Source organism: Lissotriton helveticus, chromosome 3_1, assembly GCF_964261635.1.
Source record: "Lissotriton helveticus chromosome 3_1, aLisHel1.1, whole genome shotgun sequence".
Taxonomy (NCBI): domain Eukaryota; kingdom Metazoa; phylum Chordata; class Amphibia; order Caudata; family Salamandridae; genus Lissotriton; species Lissotriton helveticus.
Genome location: NC_136061.1, coordinates 1841924392 through 1841940365, shown reverse-complemented (window position 1 = coordinate 1841940365; position 15974 = coordinate 1841924392). Strand labels below are relative to the sequence as shown.

The 15974-nt window shown below is 41.0% G+C and overlaps 2 protein-coding genes across 9 annotated transcripts in view; one reads left to right on the top strand and one right to left on the bottom strand.

Moving 5' to 3' along the window:
- The window catches only part of LOC144823886 (uncharacterized), a 1846314-nt gene that overhangs the window by 1676847 nt on the left and 153493 nt on the right, over positions 1-15974 (bottom strand). The gene's annotated exons all lie outside the window — the stretch shown is intronic.
- The window catches only part of LOC144823884 (mucin-5B-like), a 946734-nt gene that overhangs the window by 873152 nt on the left and 57608 nt on the right, over positions 1-15974 (top strand). Inside the window, exon 39 of the mRNA XM_078682773.1 lies at positions 11800-11928. Within this exon, the coding sequence (XP_078538899.1) occupies positions 11800-11928 (129 nt within the window). The remainder of the gene's footprint in view (positions 1-11799; positions 11929-15974) is intronic.

Genomic DNA, 15974 nt, shown 5'->3' with positions numbered 1-15974 from the left:
ATATGAAACATACCTAAACAATAAAACCAAAGAAAATATAAAATAATTAATTAGATAATTTATAGTAATTAATTTACATAAAAATAAACTATTAAACATAAACATTTAGAATTCCAACAACCAAATTGACGAAAAATACTGTAAACATTAAAATATATTTTCAAATAAAAACAAATAATGTTAAATATTAAAAAACAAACTGCTATAAATTTTACTTTACCAACATTTTAAAAACATTTGGATTCTGAGAATCACTGGTGGCTAGTGGCACACCCTTTTTTGTCTGTTGCAGCCTGAGCAGAGCGCTGATGTCACATGAAATCTGTGCAGCCGTGCAGTTGTGCAGCAGTCAGGCCTGCGCCCCAACTCTGGAAGCTCACTCACGGGTGTGACCGGGGCCCATACCTATTAGTGTGAGGGCCTTGGGTGGAGCTCTGGAGCTCAGGAGCCTCTCTAGTCAAGGGGTCGAAGACCCATCATGATCGAGGGCAGAGAGAGGTGAAGCTGGGCGGAGGTCAGGAGCTCAGGAGTCTCCCTCATCAAGGGACTTGAGACCCATCGATATCGAGAGCAGAGAGAGGGGAGGCTAGTTCTTTTGAGCCCCCTCGGACATGAGCCCGGCGTAACTGAGTAACTACGGAAGCAACTCAGTTAGCGCCTGGGGCTTGAAAAAACCCTTTAAGAAATATTTTTAGCATTGCCCCATCGCCTCATAAGGCAGAGCACAATGGAATACGAACTGCACAGGAAGTAGCAAGCAATCAAGCTATTAAGTAGTACCAGCAGTAAGCAGTAAGCATCAAGTGTCAAGCAATCACGTGGAAAGCTGGTTATCACTATTGTGTGTTGGGGAGGCCTAGGCCACAGTCCTTCCCCTGTGGTGCAGAAGCCGCCAGCATTAAGTTGGTGTGGTTTGTGCCACATGGTGGGAGGTTGTACCCAGTTCATACTCCCAGCCTTTGCGTCTTTGAGGCCCAGGTAAGCCCTAGTGAGCCTTACATTTGCCCATGTCCTACTCTCTGATGTAGTACTTACTGCGGAGCTGCAGAATGGGATAGTGCCTCAGAGGGAAGGGTGAGGGACATTTGGCATCTGTTTATAAGTGTGGATAAGATTTAAATGTGGACATTGGTGGTTAATCTCCTTAGGCTCCTAAGGTGGTTTAGGATGCCATCTAGGTTCCTTCGTCCCGGCCGTCTAATCGTTTCTTCAGACTTGGGTGGCTCCACTGATAGTCACACTAGCTCCCTCAAATAAATTGTTAAAAACTATAGGGTGGAAGAAGTCTCAAGTCCATCTGTCCCTCTTAAAGTCCCATCCTACCGTACTGTCTATGTTTTTTAAGGGACACTTGGGAAGAGTGTTAAGAAATAAAGAAATGAGGACTTCCACAGGAGCAGCCAAAGAAGAAGAGCCAGGCATTGTCACAGTACTTTCTCAGGGCTCCGTCCTGCACCATCTCAATCTTATGACTCATTCCCCAATGCAGTGTATCTCTCAAACTCAGCTCATCGACCACTGACAAATAGTGGAAGTGGTGGAAGAAATGGATATTGATATGGGGGCCGTTATGTCTGGTCCTGAATCAAATGGTGTTGGTACTAAGTTGATCATGTTTGAGCCTAGGAGCCCTGTGGCTCTATCTGGCTTCTAAAAAGTTGAGTCAGTACCACGAATGTCTCCTTCCAAAGAGACCCTCGGAGCCTCTCATATTGAGATACATGGGGAGGTAGCTTTGATCCTGGTGAAGTGGAGGACTTTTCTTTGCCGGACATCGCAATACATATGAAGAAAAATCTAGTTTTAGAAGCTACCTTAAAATCATTGGCTGTTCCAGAAACGGTTCTAAGATCCCCATTGGACTGTCCTGTTAGTCGTCCATCTCTTCCAGCTCTGTACAGCAGCAGGCCTTCCTCAAGTGTATCTTTTCTGGGTTCATTGGGACTGATAAAACAAGAGGTATCCCCAAGCGCAGTGTCTCAAACATCATGGCCACTGACGAATAAGGGAACTAATGAGAATGATGGAGGGAGGGCAAATTCTGATATTCTTTACACTTTAGAAAGGACGCTTTCTTCAATCTTGACCTTGTTGAGCAAATCAATTGCTAACTCTGATCACGTGTTAGATGCATTATCCCCAGTTTTAATGGGGGTCCAGTATCTATCTACTGCCAGTTTACTTATGGGGGGGAGAGAAAGGGCGCCGAGTTGAAATCTCAGTCTTCTTAGACTATTAAAATAGTGTCATACGGGGTAGTGGAAATGGTAGTTCAAGTTGTAGCTATTGTTGGCCCTGGGGCTTCTTCCTTTGAGCATTCAGAAGATACCCCTGAGCCAGATATTATGATTTGTTTCTTCAACCAATCTCAGGCCCCCAGGGCCCATAGCCTTTTTGCCATAAGGGAAAATTCACATGCATCTGCACCCAAGAATTCTCCACTGATTTTCACAATTTTTTTAAAAAGGGGTAATCCTTCCCGCCCATGTTATAGGCCCACAAAATTGCCCTTCCACTTTAGTCTGTCAAGGGCCACATCGGATGATGGTTCTTCAAGGAAGGGTGCCTCTCAGTCATACTGCAATGGGTTAAAAATACAGGAGGAGAAGAAGAAAGGGATGCGGGTATTATGAAACCTAAATAAAAATAATTGAGGTTCCCCAATGCCCCAAAGAGTCTGACTTTATAATCCGCCTCAAAAAGTAAATGAGTTGAATAAAGTTGGGCCTCATGACGGTCAGGAGTCAGAGTCCTTAGTAGTAAATTCCCTTCCTTCCCCTCTTATCACAGATGCGCTAGTATTGGATAGCCATCACAAGAGAAAAGGTTTCCGGACATGAGGATAACAGGTAAAATACATTGGACACGATTGAGCATTGAAATAGAGAATAATTAAGTAGAGATAGGTTTGGTTGATACGGAGGGTACAACAGTAAACGTAAAAGGGGATATCGCTGGGCTGGACGGATTGCAAATAGTTTTCCTCCAACCCTTTCTTGTATGGATTGGCTCCCTGTATGGATTGATCTAAATAATGGATTTTTGCCAATGGTGGGACTATCCTTACCCCTCCACCAGCACAATTCCTTGAACCGGGGGTTGAGCAGAGGCAGAGCAATAAGGTGGATGTGGGACCTGGGTGGGGCCATGTATCTAACACTCTGATATTTGTGTCCTTGTTTGATAGGGAACTGGGTCCTTTTAATACAAGTTTTAATTTGCAGTTATTATCTGATATCAAGGATCTGAGATTGGTAACAAGTAGAGATATTGATCAAGTATTCTGGGATCCTCAAAGCAGATTTTCAAATTCCAGAGTAACCTTTATCTCTGGGATCATTGTAATACTAATTCTGGCTAATGTTGATCATATTAGGAAAAAGGGGATTGATGTCTTCCCATTTGTGGAACCGGAAGTGGCTCAGATAGACTCCCTTAGGGATGACACTCAGGGTTTGGGTATAGTTGCACCTAGTTGCTAGGAGGCTGTGTATCCAAAGGATTTTATAATCTCTGTTGGCAGCATTTCAGGGAAAAGTGTGATTAATATTGTGGAATACACTGACCAACGGGTTAGTGAACTCAAAGGAGGAGATGAGTTGGCCCATTGGAGTTGAGTAGCTTGTTCCCTGAACCCTTCCAAAGGACACGTGAAATTCCCTATGCTGCAGAGGTAGCCCATTGGGCAAAATCTTGTCCTGAAATATGGAAGGTTTGGGACACCCTACTTCTAAGTTAAGTTCATTACCATCATTACACCCATTGATAATTTGTTTACAGGAAACGTGGGGATGTGGAGATTTTAATTATGAGAAAAATGTTGCTTTCTGTTGTGCAGCAAAACCTTCAGTAAAAGGTCATGCAAATGGAGGTTTCATTATTTAACTTAATGGTAATATAAATAAGAATCCTTTGGCCGTCATTCAACCGTCACATTTCTGCCCGTGCATAAAATTGGCTTTTGTCAATGTTTCAGGAGGACAGTCCTCAACTTTTTTATTGGTAAATGTTTATATTCCCCCTCGGAGGGCGTCTGACTCTCTAGTCAAATCTGTATTTCCTTGTGTGCATAATATTTGTATCAAAGAAGAATGCTCATTGATAATTATGGTGGGAGATTTGAATGCTAAAATCTATTACAGTTTCTCTCTGACGTTTGGTAAATGGGAGTTGTAAGGTGGATTGGCCATCTCTGACTGGTCATATAAGATCAGACAAGCAAGGGTTAAGCTTTTTGGATTGTCTGAGAAACAAAGATCTTGTTATTTTAAATGGAAGATTCCCAGAGGACTCACCAGCTTCTTTCACCTTCCACTCCCCTAGGGGGCAGTCACTAATTGATTTCATGTTGGTTTCCTATCAACTATTTGGGGCATGCACACAGTTTAAGGTTCTCAGGTCGAATATGAGTGATCATAGCATCCTCTCTTTGGACATTCATTTAGAACTCAAGACGCTTGGGTCTTGGAAACCCAGAGATGATACTATTGTGTATAACAAAGAAAATGGCCGTACCTCTTGGTTCAATAACAATTTTATAAGTTTGGCAGGACTTGTTAAAAAGGTGAGTTACGTCCCCACACAGGAAAATCCTATTTCTTGCTTTGAGAAGCATTTGACATTATTTATGGCGCTAAGTATGTAGTGGCTACATCTTCGGCGGTAAAAAAGCTAAACCGGAAGCTGAACTCCCTAGCAAGAGAACAATATAAGCACCCATCATTGTTGAGGCAAAGGGAAGTTAATCGGGTAAAGCAGGCAAGAACTAGATTGAAGGCGTCTGAACTTGGAAGAGTGGAGTATCAAAAACGGATTACACTAAGAGAGGTGGCACTATCTGGTGACTCGGGCAAACCAAATATTGAGCTTTAATATGCTTAATACTGTGACGGCAGAATTAAGACTGAAGCCATATTAATATCTAGCACTAAATGGGTTCAATACATCTCACACCTATATGCATCAAATCCTAGAGGCACATCTTATTTGGAATTACCGAGTGAGTCTTCCTCAGGTTATGGTTACCGCCCCTCTTCCCACGGGGAGATAGATTGTTTTATTAAAGGAGCAAGGAATTCTGGGACATTAGGCCTGGATGACCTCATGATAGCCATTATTAAACAAGATATCTCTGCATGGGCCCTTTTTCCCCAATCAAATTTCAAAACTTCTATGCACATGGGACTATTCCGCCTTCTTGAAAGGGAAGCATAGTGGTGCCCTTATAAAAAATGGGTCCCAAAACTTCTCCTGACAGTTTTAGGCAGATTGCATTATTAGATGAGACTGGAAAACTGTTCACTATGAGTATACTTCTTCACCTCAAGGACAGGTCTTTTGGTAATGATTTTGTCCCAATGGAGCAGGCGGGTTTCCATAACCATAGTGGTACCCTTGATAACATCACAGTTTTGCAAACCTTAATTGAAAAGTACTCAGTGGGTAAGAGTAAGGCCTTGTATACTGCCTTTGCAGTTTCCACAGCATTCAACAGGGTTGACCGAGGGATGCTGTGGAGGAAATTGTCCGCAATGGAGATTCCCGTGCACATGCTCAGATTGATCATTGCATTGCACTCTTCCACTTCATCCCAGGTACTGATGGGAGTAAATCAGGCTTTGTTGAGTAGAGTAGAAACCCATAATTGGCTGAAGCACGGGTGTTTATTAGATGCTATCCTTTTTTTCCTTTACATCAATGACTTACCTAGTAGGGTGGGGCATTGCAAGGGGGACTCACCAAAGCTAGGAAAAATTAAACTTGGCTGTCAACGCAGATGACGCCATTATGTTAAATTTAACTCCGATCAGCTTACAAAGGGAAATAATGCTTTAGAATACTACATTGTTGAATATTGTTAAAAAATAAATATTTCCAAGAGCAAAATTACAGTTTTTAGGTCCCAGGGATGTAGGGTTTGAAAAAATATGCATTGGTTTTTGGGGAGAGAGAAAATAGAAGCAGTACAATTGTACCCATATTTTTCAAGGAACTGCTCTAATATTGAGCATATTTGCCAGTGCACCAGTAAGGCAATATCTCAGGCATCTGCAATTGTCAGGCTATATAAATGTTGTGGACAAAGATATTTTGCTCACATTTTATCGGTTTATAAGATTAAAATTCCACCTTAACTGAGTTACCCTTGGGAATCGGTGGATGAGCAGAACTGGGACTACTTTGAGAAGTTTGAAGGGCTCATTCGGCGCCAAATATGTCATTTGAACTGTGCACTTGCTCCAGCTGCCTTCCAACTCGAATTTGGGCTTCTTTTGCCCAATGTGTTTGCTATTGCAGCAAGGCTAAGGTGGGGTAATAATTTATTAAATAGCAATGGGAGTCCGATACGGGCTGCGCTAAAATACAAAATTTTCTCTTGTTTGAAATGCAAAAGTGTTGTTTTTAGAAATTACGAGAAAGCATTAGTTACGTTTGAAATTGGTAAAAGTGAAGCAAGCCCTTTTGAAAACTTTATCTATGAAGTTAGTTGCAAAAGAGATACTGTACTCTGTTCTCTGCACAACAGGAGTTACAAAATAGTGGGGAGCAAAATGTGCAAAAAACCTCAACCGTACGGATTATGGCACCTCCCCCATGGAGTGCGTAGAACCATCCTGTTATTAAAACTGAACTTGCTTCCCTTACGAATTATAACAGGAGCATGGGAGGGATTAGATAGGGAGGATAGACTCTGTGACTAGTGTGGAAATTGAGTGCACGATTTAACCCATGTTCTATTTGTCTGTCCCCCACTTCAGTCATTAAAATGTTGATTTTTAAGAATTTTGGGGCTCATTACGATGGCGGAGGGACTCTCCCCCATCTGGCTCCCATTTCCCCCGCCATATTAGGATGGTGGGGGAATCGTGCCACAAGCCTGGTGGGTACAAAGAGCGCCCGCCATGCTTCCACTACAGGCAATCGTAATGATTGCCTGGCAGAGCGAATAAGGCCGAGGATATGGGGCGTTGCCTCGAAGGCACAGCCCGTTCGATCACAATGCTGGCATCAGCCAGTCTTTCCATGGCAGTGGAACCAAAATGGAAAGGCTGGCCTCTGTGGATGGGGAACAGTTGTGTACTGGGGGTACCCATGCTACACCCCCTACATTTCCATGCACAAGGTGGCAGGCACCGCGCGGTTCCTGCCACGTTGTGCAGGGACGTGCACAACATGGCCATTTACCGTTGCGGTGGGTGCTGAAGCTAGCAGCACCCACAGTAATGGTAAATTGCAGTGGCGGTCGCATTATAATTTAGGGTGCAGGACCACTGCATTACAGGCGGGCGGTCCTGATCCGCTACGATGGCGGGCGGACTTGCGTAATTGGCCCCCGTATTCTTAAAGTATAACATTTGCTCTGCAATGGAGGTCCAGAATTTTCTTTTGGCCCCACACTCTGAATCAGTAGGTTACAAAATAATTATCTTTTTAAAACAATGTTTAAATATATTTTAGAAAGGATAATTATATTGTTCTTTATTTAAGACATGCTAAACATGTCCTTTCAGGGTAATAAAGTGCAGACATTAAAAATAGAATCTTAGGGTTTTAGGAATTGTATTGTAGAAATTGATACAGTACTCACTTCGCCTAAAGCTGCCTGTGCTCCACTGTATTAAGACATCAAAACAGAACTGCAAAATTGTTTTTAATGTATGTTATAATGTTGCCCAGGTCTTGTATCCTAAATACTTTGACGCACATGCACTTTATATGTTAAGGTCCTTGTATCATACATGGAGTGTGCTTTATTCGGATTTTTTCCTGCTACGTACTTTGCACTATATATAATCAATTGTGAGATTTTTCAAACTGCTAAAATGTATTTTATCTTGTTTTATAATAACTGCATGAATTGTTGTTGTAGTCATATGTGTATATTTTATGTAGAACTCTTTGGAACTCCAAATCAGAAATACAAAAATTCGAATTCGGAGGCTAAGAATATTAAATATACTATTTCCGCTCACATTTATGCCACAGCAGGGAAAGTGGTAGATTTTGGAGTGGTAAAGTGTGCTATTCCCATAATAGGGAAAGCATTGGATTTTTTAGGAGAGAAATGTATTATTCCCACTACAGGCAACACAACAGTAGGGAAAGCATTGGATTTCGGAAGGCTGAGTTAACTATTCCCAATCCAGCTGGTGAAACAGTAGGGAAAGTGTTGGACTTTGTAGAGGTAAAATTTGCTATTCCCAATCTACTATATGCAACAGTAGGGAAGGGTTGGATTTCAGAAGGGGTACAATTTACTATTACCACTCCAAACAGCACAACATTTGAGAAAGTGTTGGACTGTGGAGGGGTAACATTTTAAATTCCCACTGAAGTCTGAGCAACAGTAGAGCATGCGCTAGATTTTAAATGGGTAACATTTACTATTCCCACTCCATGCAGTGCAGCAGTGAAGAAAGTGTTGGACTTTGGAAGGGTACAATTTACTATCCCCACTCCAGTCTGTGAAACAGTAAGGAAAGTGTTATATTTTGAAGGGAGGAGATTTACTACTTCCACTCCAAACAGTGCAACAGCAGGGAAAGTGTCAAATTGCTAAGTGGTTACTTTTACTAGTTCTTCTGCAGTCTAAACAAGAGTAAGGAAAGTTCTTCACTTCAAACACATTAAATATAAAAGTAACACCAAGAATGTAAAAATATTAAACTATTTGATATTCAAAATATTAATTAATTAATTAAATACACACATGAGTGTGTGTAATAAAATAGAAAATGGAAAAAGCATTATGCAATTTACATAATTACTATTCATTAGAAAAATTATTATCAGTTAGTAATTATTGCTGTTCCCATCCTATAATCCTACAAACCTAGCAGCCTGCACCCAAAATATAACTTGACAAATACAAAGTCTGTAGATATTTCAAATCAATTAAATATCTAAAAACGAGTAATAATTAATTATTTATTACTTAATTAATTTTCCAACCTACAAACCTAGCAGCCCATATATTTCAAATAATTAAATATTGCATTATTTAAATGTATAAAATTGAATTAAATAATTATTTTCCAAATAATAATTAATAATACTTTAATTATTCATTAAATGACTTACTTCCTGGTACCCCTACAAACCTAGCATCCAGGCAACTAAATTATTAGTACAAATACAAGAAGGATTTAAGACAGGGGTAAGCATTTTCAGAAACAAAATCCCCCAATTGGGCGCATCATTGTGGCCCTCAGAGCTCTGACCTACTTCTACACCCTCTGACCGTGCTGGGCACCTAGGCATCATTCTGGACAAAAATCTCACCATGACGACTCAGTCTACCATCTCCTTCTCCTGCTTCTTCATCCTCTACATACTTTGTACCCCAAATCTCAAGACTTACTATCACTCAGGCCCTTATCTCCACTTGACTGGACGACAGCAATGCTCTCTATGCAAGGATCACAGCCCACCTCCTCTGACGGCAATAAGCCATACAGAACATCACAGCCAAACTCATCCTGGATATTCCTAGATGAAACCACATCACCCCCTACCTCAGGGAACTCAATTTGCTCCATGTACAGAAAAGATTCCAGTTCACGCTCATGACACATGCAAACAAGGTCCAACACAACTCTGGACCCACCTACTTGAACCTGAACTTCTATCAGCCCACTAGACACCTCTGCTCTGCATCTCTTTTTGTAACCTTCACCCCCTGCACCTGATGTAGCAGATGCAGAGGTTGTTCCCTTTCATCTAAAGGCCTCCCCGTCGCATTCAAAGTTCCAAAAGTCCCTGAAGACCTGGCTATCCAGCTAATCAACTGGAACCTGCCAGTGTCTGAATACCATCATGGGAGACAAGAAGCACTCTATAAATTCCACTGATTGGTTGATAGTACATATTTTACATAATTTAAAATTAATTAAATTAAGTATTACAAATTATTATTAGATTGATAATACATTATTAAAGTAACGTTCTCCCTTTATTTCCCCCTTAAACCCCTACAAACCTAGAAGCTACAACTAAAGTAGACATAAAATAAAAAGACTTTCCATACATAACTAACTCAAATAATTAATTATTACTTAGTTTACTTTCCACCCAATACCCCTACAAACCTATCAGCCCACAAATAACATATAATGAAAACAAATCAATATTACACAATTTACATAATAAATATCATATAATTAAATAAAATGTATTAGATAATTCAAAATTATTATTAGCAAATGAACTTCCCGTCCTATCCCTCTATAAACCCAACAAACCGCTCATATTCTGTAAAATACTATACATAATTTAAACTCAAAATTCTACATCACTAAACACTGCAAGCTGTATTTTTTAAAACAATTTATAAAAATAATATTAACACATAAAACTAACAAATTAACTAAAACACATTCAGATACTTTTAAAAACAATATTTTCTAGCACTATATATTTGAAAACTACATCTGCTTCCCGATATTTTCAATCCAATATTTTGACCAATCACCCAACTTTATTATATGAGGACTACAAAAATAATGCACTAAGAAAAGTTTTCCAGATACACATTTTAGATGTGTACTAAACCACAACCTCTTGCCATTATACCATTAACCTATCAAATCACTTCCACTACTTTGCTTAACCCCTACATTCCCTGCCACTACATCCAGAGCTTTAAAATAGTTATCAAATAAAATAAAATAAAATTTGAACAGAACATTTTGGGGAAAAGTTACTAATTAAAATAAATTATAATTAAAACAAATATAAATAATATTATGTAACACAAAATAAAATGAAATTACGCCCCCAAGAAAGACTGATTAGAAATACATGTTACATTTAAAAATGAAAAATTAGAAACAAAAAAGATAAGTTACCAAGAACAAATAAATAAAACAGAAAGTCAAGTTATTGAATGAAACTCATTACGATTGGATATGTAAATTAAAAGGTCAAGACTATGTTGTTACAAAAATATTTGAATTGTGTCTGTTCAATAAACAAAATAGATATGGGTTACGTTAATAAATAATGTATGTTTTAATCTGTTACCTTTAGTTACACATTAGGAAACGAATTAAAACTGTGGTATGTCAATTAATAAATGAATTAAATATATTGCTAAGTTAGGAATGGTTATATAATTCATTTGAAACAAATAAAAGACACTAAAGAGAAATGTTTTATCTTTAGAATAATAATAAGAAGAAAACTAATAATTAAGAATAAAAAATAATTTAAAAAGTAGATTAGGAGTAAGAGTGAAGTAGCAACAGTTGAAGGAGTGACAAAAGACCTATAACATGTACTTACTTAATGCTGTTGAAATCAATGTAGTGCAGATGATATAGTGTCATAGGGTGACAATATTACATAAAAACATTTAAACAATGTAGATAGCATTTCACAAAGATCCCTTTAAAGCAAACACACAACTACTACAGATAGAAGTTACAGACCTCAGAGATAAGGATACCTACAGTCAGAAATAATAGATAGGGAACAAAGCAATTGCTGAACAAATACTGAAGAAGCAAAAGTTACAGAATAACAATAATAGCTTCTTAAATAGGTATGCTTGGAAAGAAAAGCGAAAAGAGCGGCCTACAAAATACAGTGCTTGTTGTGTCATCAGTTTAACATCAGTGCAACTGTTAAAATGATAAAGATGCAGCTAGGAGAATTTTGTGAAAATGTGAATGAAAACAGTCTGGAAATATGTCATGTATATTCCTATACATTTCATTTTAAGAACAGATGATTTTAACAATGTTTTCAGTGTCTCTCCTGGAGAGTTCTGTAAAAGTTTTTTCTTCTCTCTCCCTCTAGCCTAATTCTAGCTATCAAGAACCAGACAACAACTGCACACTTTACAAATGTATCCCCAGCAATGGCCAGCTGGTCACCACTACTGTTGAGGTGTCATGTCCTGACTTCAATCCCGACAACTGCCTCCCAGTAAGTACCACTAACATATCTGATGTTACTTGAGAATGGGGTTTAAAGACAATGCTAAGTCCAGTCTCCAAAATATGAGGTCCATGAGTCTAGGGGCCTCATTACGAGTTTGTTGGTGCTGGAGTATGGCTACCCGCTCCTACACCACCAAATGCATAGTTGTACCACCCGCCAGATTAGGAGTTTTCTTCTGTCTGGCTGCAGGTCTTTGGCGTTCCCACAGGGATGTTTATGAAATAGGCACCTCAATAGGATTGTCAAAATCAGAACCTACTTGGTATGGGCTGCTGCAGTCTATGCCATGCAGGGGCTGGGTTGCATACACACAGTGGGGCACAGCATATGCCCCGGGCAATCATCCCATGCCACTGAGACAAAAGGGGCCATGTAGGGCCCCTTTGTTTCCTCATCACCATACTTTTCATGGCAGTTACACCACCATGAAAAGTGTGGGGGGAGGAAACCCATAATATACTTGGTGAGGCCACAGCGGCTCAGCCAACCATATTGCAGTCTCAAGACCGCCACGCCGCCGCCAGGGACCACGGTTGCAGTGCTCTCAGGGAAGCCCAACCACCCATGTCATAATAGGGTGGTCGGAAGACTACACTGCCGCGCCCACGTGAGTCTACTCGTAATGAGGTCCTAAGACATCTTCTATCAGGAAGTGTTCCCAAGTACTATTCCTAAGTTTTCCTTATACAACCATTAAATTCACATTAATAAAATAAGCATGCTCTGGTGAAACAGTATACATCACTGTCCTTCAGCACCCCCAACATGCCACCCCCATCTGATGAGACATTTTCAACCTGATCTTTGGTATTTCAGGTAAAGAAGATATATTGTGTTACCACTTAGGCTCCACCCCATCATCTGCAACACCCCTCATGGGCTCTATCCCCAGTGTGCTTGGTAGTGTTTAGGCTTTGGATTTGGGTCTGGATTTAGCCAAAAAGGTCCTTAAATTTAAAAAGAACCTTAAAGTCTTTCACAGACATGCATGCATTTTACAATATTGCTGCCCATCATTGTTCTTAAACGTCCTGAGGCGGTTGAGCGAACACCCTGGACTCTGTGCAATCCAATCTTTCACTTCTCTTCTGAGGGTGCCATCCATCTATGGGGTCTGATGGGATTCCAGCCTATGTATCCATTCAATCATTTGCCTCTCTGTAGGTTATCCAGTCAGAATAGTAGATGTGTATCCAAGTTATTTGCCAATTTGCTCTGTGGTCGCTCTTTTGAGATGGTCACAACTCTGTGGTGGCAGAGGAAAAGTATTGATTGCAGCCATTGAGTTGAGGGATCAAATGTGCCATTTGAGTACTAATAGAGGCCCAGGACTCTGTGCCATTGAATTCTTATTTTGTTCTGTTAAGTGCCTAGTAAAACCATCAAAGGATGACAAGTTAGGGAATAGTAAGTCTGGGTCTAATTTGCAAAGGGCCTTCGCACTCATGGCTGTGGCCCCGTAGGCATGAGGAAGTCCCCATATTCGGAGCGGAATCTCTGCAATGAGAATTCTCATTGGGGAGATCCACAACTGCGGGGCCTCTTCCACAAGTGCAGGGGCCCTTAGTGAATTAGGTCCTCCATGTCAGTTCATTCATTGGTCTCTCTTTTGAGATGAGTTACATCTCTCTTTTGTGGATGGAGTTAAGCCCTGCCTCTCTGTCCAGCGATTCCTAGCCTCTCTCTAGCCATAAATCACCCTTCTAAAATTATAAAGTGGGCTACAGGCTTTGGCCACTGTCAATTCTGTTGGGGCATACAAATAAGGTATTATCAGGATGTGAAGCCTCTGTATCCTTTAATTTTTGTTTGCACTGTTGGGAGATCATCACTCTAAGAGATCAGAGGTCTGTGTTCACTGGCAATCCAATCCATATCTTCTATGATGAAGTAGGTGGGCAAAGATGGCGTGCGACTGGTTGCGCTATGCCCACCGTCTCTTGTTGGATGGATCAACGGTTTGACGTGCCACTGCTTGGTCTAGCATTAAACTCCACAAACTGTTTGCTGAGCACGCTGCTATGAGTGGTGTTGCAGTGGCTTTTGGCGGTAGAGCCTAATTGCTGCCTATATTTGAATTATCCGGACTGGGGAAGGCAGCTACAGCGGCCCCTGACAAAATGACAGGATCGCCTAATGGCGCAAAGAGGGGGTATAACCGGGAAAGGCCGGATTGTCAACAGCAGGTTTAACAACAACAGAGCTGCTTCTTCGGTGAGCAGCTCTTCGGTGGATCCCCGCGTTGCGAGTGAGACGAGACATCGTAGCAGTTTAGGAAGAGGGAAACAAGAGATTGTCATAAAGAAGACAATATACAAGCAGATGATTCAGGTAGAGGAGGGTCGAGTACAACCTACTGTTGTTTCTATGTTTGTCAGTTTTTTACCTGACCCACAAATAAAACGTGCAATATCAGAGGCGGGAGGGGGGGGAATCCCAGTAAAGGAATCTGTGGTCAGCAGACAGGTAGCTGTAGAAGAACTTTGTAACTTGATAGAGAGTGGAGTAGATGGCTCCATCTCCTGTCTTGTGATTTCAATTCCTGGTACTGAGAAACCTGCTAAAATTGGGGAAAAGAGCCATGTAACTACAGAGGAGCCTGTGATACAAGAATGAGCGGGTCAAGAGAAGGGAGGTCCGAGGACGGACAGGATGGATACCTTGCAAGTTGGGCCCTCTTATGCCATGCAACAGCAGAGAGGAGAGATGTCACCGTATTTACCAGGCGAGAATTTTTTCCTTAATGGCTGACTCAGACTCTTTTGGAGAGGAGAATACCCTATCAAGCAGAGAGGCTCCTACAGACTCTGGCCGTGGCACCTCAATTGAAGATATTCATCTAAAGCTGAAGATAGTCAGAAATGAAGTGCTGGTAAACAGCTAGATTATTCATATACCAAACTGGTCTCCGTTGAAGAGGATGTGGATTCAAGTGCAAAAGAGGGCTTAAACACAGGTAAACTGTCTAAAGAACCCACATTGACTGTTATCTTTACATCTATTATGCAGATGCAGCGTTTAAAAGGATGGTCACAGAGCAAGAGTGGCCTCTAAAAAAAGTACAATCTGGGATCTGTAAGCTGAATAAAATGTGTAGGAAAATCACTGAGCAGCTGACATCTGTGGAAACATGCACCTAGGCCTTAGACGCCGAAGTTGAATCTCTGAAACCACAAAGCACTGGCCAATGAGAGGCAATGTCAGATGTAATGGAACAGGAAAATTGGCAGCGAAGAAATAACCTGCACTTTTTAGGGATTCCAGAGGGAGTGGAAGGCAGCAATCCCAGAGCCTACATAGTGAATGTAGTGGAGTGCCTTCCCGGATCAACTAAAATTGGACTGGGACTGTGAAATATAACACGCTCACCGATTTCCATTTATAATGACAAGAAAGGCCTAGTGGATGCTGGTTGTCTTCTGGAGTTTTCCATTGAGGCAACTGGTATATGAACGAGCCCGTCCCAATGCCCCAAAATCCTGTAATGGAGTGTCATTTTTTGTTAAGCCAAACTTTGCACACACAACGGTGGAGAGATGCTGGCATTTTCAACAACTAAGCTCTCTTTTTCAAAGCGCTGGGGTTGAGGTTTATCTCCAGAATCTGGCTAGACTGAAAAATCAAGTATAAAGGAACGCTTTATAACTTTACCTCAGAAATTCAGGCACAAAGCTACCTGGAAGAAATCAGGAAAAAGGTGGAAGGGGGGGATCCTGTTAAAGGAATGAACCTATGCTCTTGCGTTGGCTGTAAGAGATTAGGGAATGAGCAGTCAGTGGAAACCGTGTTATTATGAGGAGAGGGACGGTGGAGCAGTCTGTGAGACTCACATCGTTCAGGCCATACCTAATTGCCTGTGTATGTGGGGGGTTGTGGGAGGGTAGGAATAAGGGAAGGGCAGGTCACATAAAAGTGGGTGTAGGGGGACTTTGGCAGTTTTGGTGGTTGGTTTCATTTGTGTTGAGTGTGGGATGTTCATGTGGACAGTGGAAGTTTGAAGTGTGTTATAGGGCAGTAGAGTACAAAGATGG